Here is a 3,267-nt window from a genome sequence, read left to right on the forward strand (position 1 = left end):
GTGCCTCATCTTTTCTCAAAGGTTGATAGCTAGGCCCTTGTGGACACAGATAGCAAGTGTGAGGCCAAGAAAGCCACCAAGAGCAAGAGGCCTCTCTGCTCATCGGCTCTCAGCCCAGAAGCTCTAAGCCAGGGGTCCTCAAACTTTTTAAACAGGAGGCCAGTTCATTGTCCCTCAGACCGTTGGAGGGCCATTGGAGAGTGCGGCACACATTCCACACATGCGCACTGTGGCCTGGGATGAGTCGGCTGCTAAGCAGGACAGGCAGCGGCAGCAAAAACACCTGGCAGGCCAGATAAATGTCCTCAGCGGGCTGCATGTGGCCCTCGGGCCATAGTTTGAGGACGCCTGCCTAAGTCAATGGCTCAAAGACATGGTGGTGCAGTAGCATCTCCTAAGATCTCTCAAACGTACAGATGCAGGTCCCCACCCCCAGGGTTCTGACTTACTGCTTTGAGGGAGTGTCTGGTGTATCCACATGATTTAATTGTTCTCCGGTGATTCTGAAGTGCAACTGAAAGGAGAACCACTGATTTTAGCTTTGATGGGCACCAAATCAGTGGCCAGTCAGGAGGGGAGAGGGGCATGGGGCTTGGCAAAGGGGCTCAGAGGACCTTGTGTGCCCAGTGCAAGGCTGCTAACCCTGGGACCACTCCAGCTGCTTTTTATTTTGTCCTTTTTGCCTACCGACTTTTCCAGTTTCACAATTTTTAATGTTTTAGAATGTCTATTTTTCTTTTGGATTCTCCAATGGTAGCTACATCAGGATCACCAGGAAGACTTGTTAAAACAGATTGCTGGGTTCTGCCCCGAGGTTTCTGATTCAGTGGCTCTGGGGTGGGGCCCAGCAGTTGCCTTTCTGTGCTGTTCCGGCTGTGCCGGTGCTGCCGCCAGGACTTCTGGGCTTATCTTGCTTTATCGGTTCATCCTTTCAGCATTTTAGTTTTCTGGATTTATGTTTCAGTTAGATCTCAATTTTCCTCAGCTTTTGTTTTCCTCGTCTCATTAAACTATGCTATATTTAATTATTTTTTCTTCATCTGTATTTTATCTAAATTTTTTTTCAGTACCACCTTTAACTCTGATTTTTTACACCATTTTATTTTACCAGTAGTTTCTTCCCCTCACTAAAAGCAGTTCTCGTCTTTCTTTCGTTGCCGATAGCGCGCACGCAAACATGGTGAACGTTCCTAAAACCCGTCGGACTTTCTGTAAGAAATGTGGCAAGCACCAACCCCACAAAGTGACACAGTACAAGAAGGGCAAGGATTCTCTGTATGCCCAGGGAAAGCGGCGTTATGATAGGAAGCAGAGTGGCTATGGTGGGCAAACTAAGCCGATTTTCCGGAAAAAGGCTAAAACTACAAAGAAAATTGTGCTGAGGCTTGAGTGTGTCGAGCCCAACTGCAGATCTAAGAGAATGCTGGCTATTAAGAGATGCAAGCATTTTGAACTGGGAGGAGATAAGAAGAGAAAGGGCCAAGTGATCCAGTTCTAAGCGTCTTTTGTTTATTATGAAGACAATAAAATCTTGATGTTACGTTAATTACTTCATTTGGTTGCCGTTGATCTTTTGGGAGGGAATAAACTAGAGCCATCAGTAAAAAAAAAAAAAAATAAAAAAAAAGCAGTTCTCAAGAATTTCATACATTGTTTTTAACTATAGTCACCATGTTGCATAAGCTCTCTTGAACTTATTCTGCCTATCAAACTGAAATTTTGTATCCTTTGACCAACATCTTCCCAAACCAAACCCTCACCAGTCTTTGCCCAGGCTAGAGACCGGTGGCGCCATCGTAGCTTTTTATTTATTTATTTATTTATTTATTTATTTATTTATTTATTTATTTATTCATTTATTTTAGACAGAATCTCACTTTGTTGCCCAGGCTAGAATGAGTGCCATGGTGTTAGCCTAGCTCACAGCAACCTCAAACTCCTGGGCTCAAGCAATCCTCCTGCCTCAACCTCCCGAGTAGCTGGGACTACAGGCATGCACCACCATGCCCGGCTAATTTTTTCTATATAAATTAGTTGGCCAATTAGTTTCTTTCTATTTATAGTAGAGACAGGGTCTCGCTCTTGCTCAGGCTGGTTTCGAACTCCTTTTTTTCATTTTTTTATTTTAGTGTATTATGGGGATACAAGTGTTAAGGTTACGTATACTGCCCTTGCCCCCCCCCAGTCAGAGCCTCAAGCATGACCATCCCCCAAATGTTGCACATCTCACTCATTGTATTTGAATATACCCATCCCCTCCTCCCCCTCCCACCTGCCTGACACCCAATAAATGTTATTCCTATATGTCCACTGTAGTGTTGATCCGTTAATACCAATTTGCTGGTGAGTACATGTGGTGCTTGTTTTTCCGTTCTTGAGATACTTCACTTAGTAGAATGGGTTCCAGCTCTATCCAGGAAAATACAAGAGGTGCTATATCACCATTGTTTCTTAAAGCTGAGTAGTACTCCATGGTATACATATACCACATTTATTAATCCACTCATGAATTGATGGGCACTTGGGTTGTTTCCACAACTTTGCAATTGTAAATTGTGCTGCTATAAACATTCAAGTGCAGGTGTCTTTTTCATAAAGTGATTTTTGATCTTTTGGGTAGATGCCCAGTAGTGGAATTGCTGTATCAAATGGTAGATCTACTTGTATGGCTTTAAAGTATCTCCATACTGTTTTCCACAGAGGTTGAACTCGTTTGTAGTCCCATCAGCAGTGTAGGAGTGTTCCTATCTCTCCATATCCAAGCCAACATTTATTGTTTGGGACTTTTTGATAAAGGCCATTCTTCCTGGAGTTAAGTGATATCTCACTGTGGTTTTGATTTGCATTTCCCTGATGATTAGAGATGTTGAGCATTTTTTCATATGTTTTTTGGCCATTATTCTGTCTTCTTTTGAGAAGTTTCTGTTCATGTCCTTTGCCCATTTTTTGATAGGGTTGTTTGATTTTTTCTTGCTGATTTTCCTGAGTTCTAAATAGATTCTAGTTAGCCCTTTATCGAATGCGTAGCTTGTGAAAATTTTCTCCCATTCTGTGGGTTGTCTGTTTGCTCTCTTGACAGTTTCTTTGGCTGTGCAGAAGCTTTTTACTTTGATCAGTTCCCATTTATTTATTTTTGTTGCTGCTGTGATTGCCTTTGTGGTCTTCTTCATAAATTCTTTGCCTAGGCCAATGTCTAGAAGAGTATTTCCAACGTTTTCCTCTAGAATTCTTATAGTTTCACACCTAATGTTCAAGTCTGTTACTCAG

General features: G+C 42.5%; 1 protein-coding gene across 1 annotated transcript; it reads left to right on the plus strand.

Annotated features, from left to right (window-relative positions):
- Nucleotides 1-1,145: 1,145 nt before the first annotated feature.
- On the plus strand, nucleotides 1,146-1,554 carry LOC105881808 (large ribosomal subunit protein eL42). The gene has a single exon (XM_012783693.3). The coding sequence runs from the start codon at nucleotides 1,178-1,180 to the stop codon at nucleotides 1,496-1,498; it is 321 nt and encodes a 106-aa protein (XP_012639147.1). The 5' UTR covers nucleotides 1,146-1,177; the 3' UTR covers nucleotides 1,499-1,554.
- The last annotated feature ends 1,713 nt before the right edge of the window (nucleotides 1,555-3,267 follow it).

The sequence above is a fragment of the Microcebus murinus genome, chromosome 15 (assembly GCF_040939455.1).
Source record: "Microcebus murinus isolate Inina chromosome 15, M.murinus_Inina_mat1.0, whole genome shotgun sequence".
Taxonomy (NCBI): Eukaryota; Metazoa; Chordata; class Mammalia; order Primates; family Cheirogaleidae; genus Microcebus; species Microcebus murinus.

Coding starts and splice junctions, on each gene's coding strand:
- LOC105881808 (XM_012783693.3), top strand. CDS start 1,178: ATGGTGAACGTTCCTAAAACCCGTCGGACTTTCTGTAAGAAATGTGGC.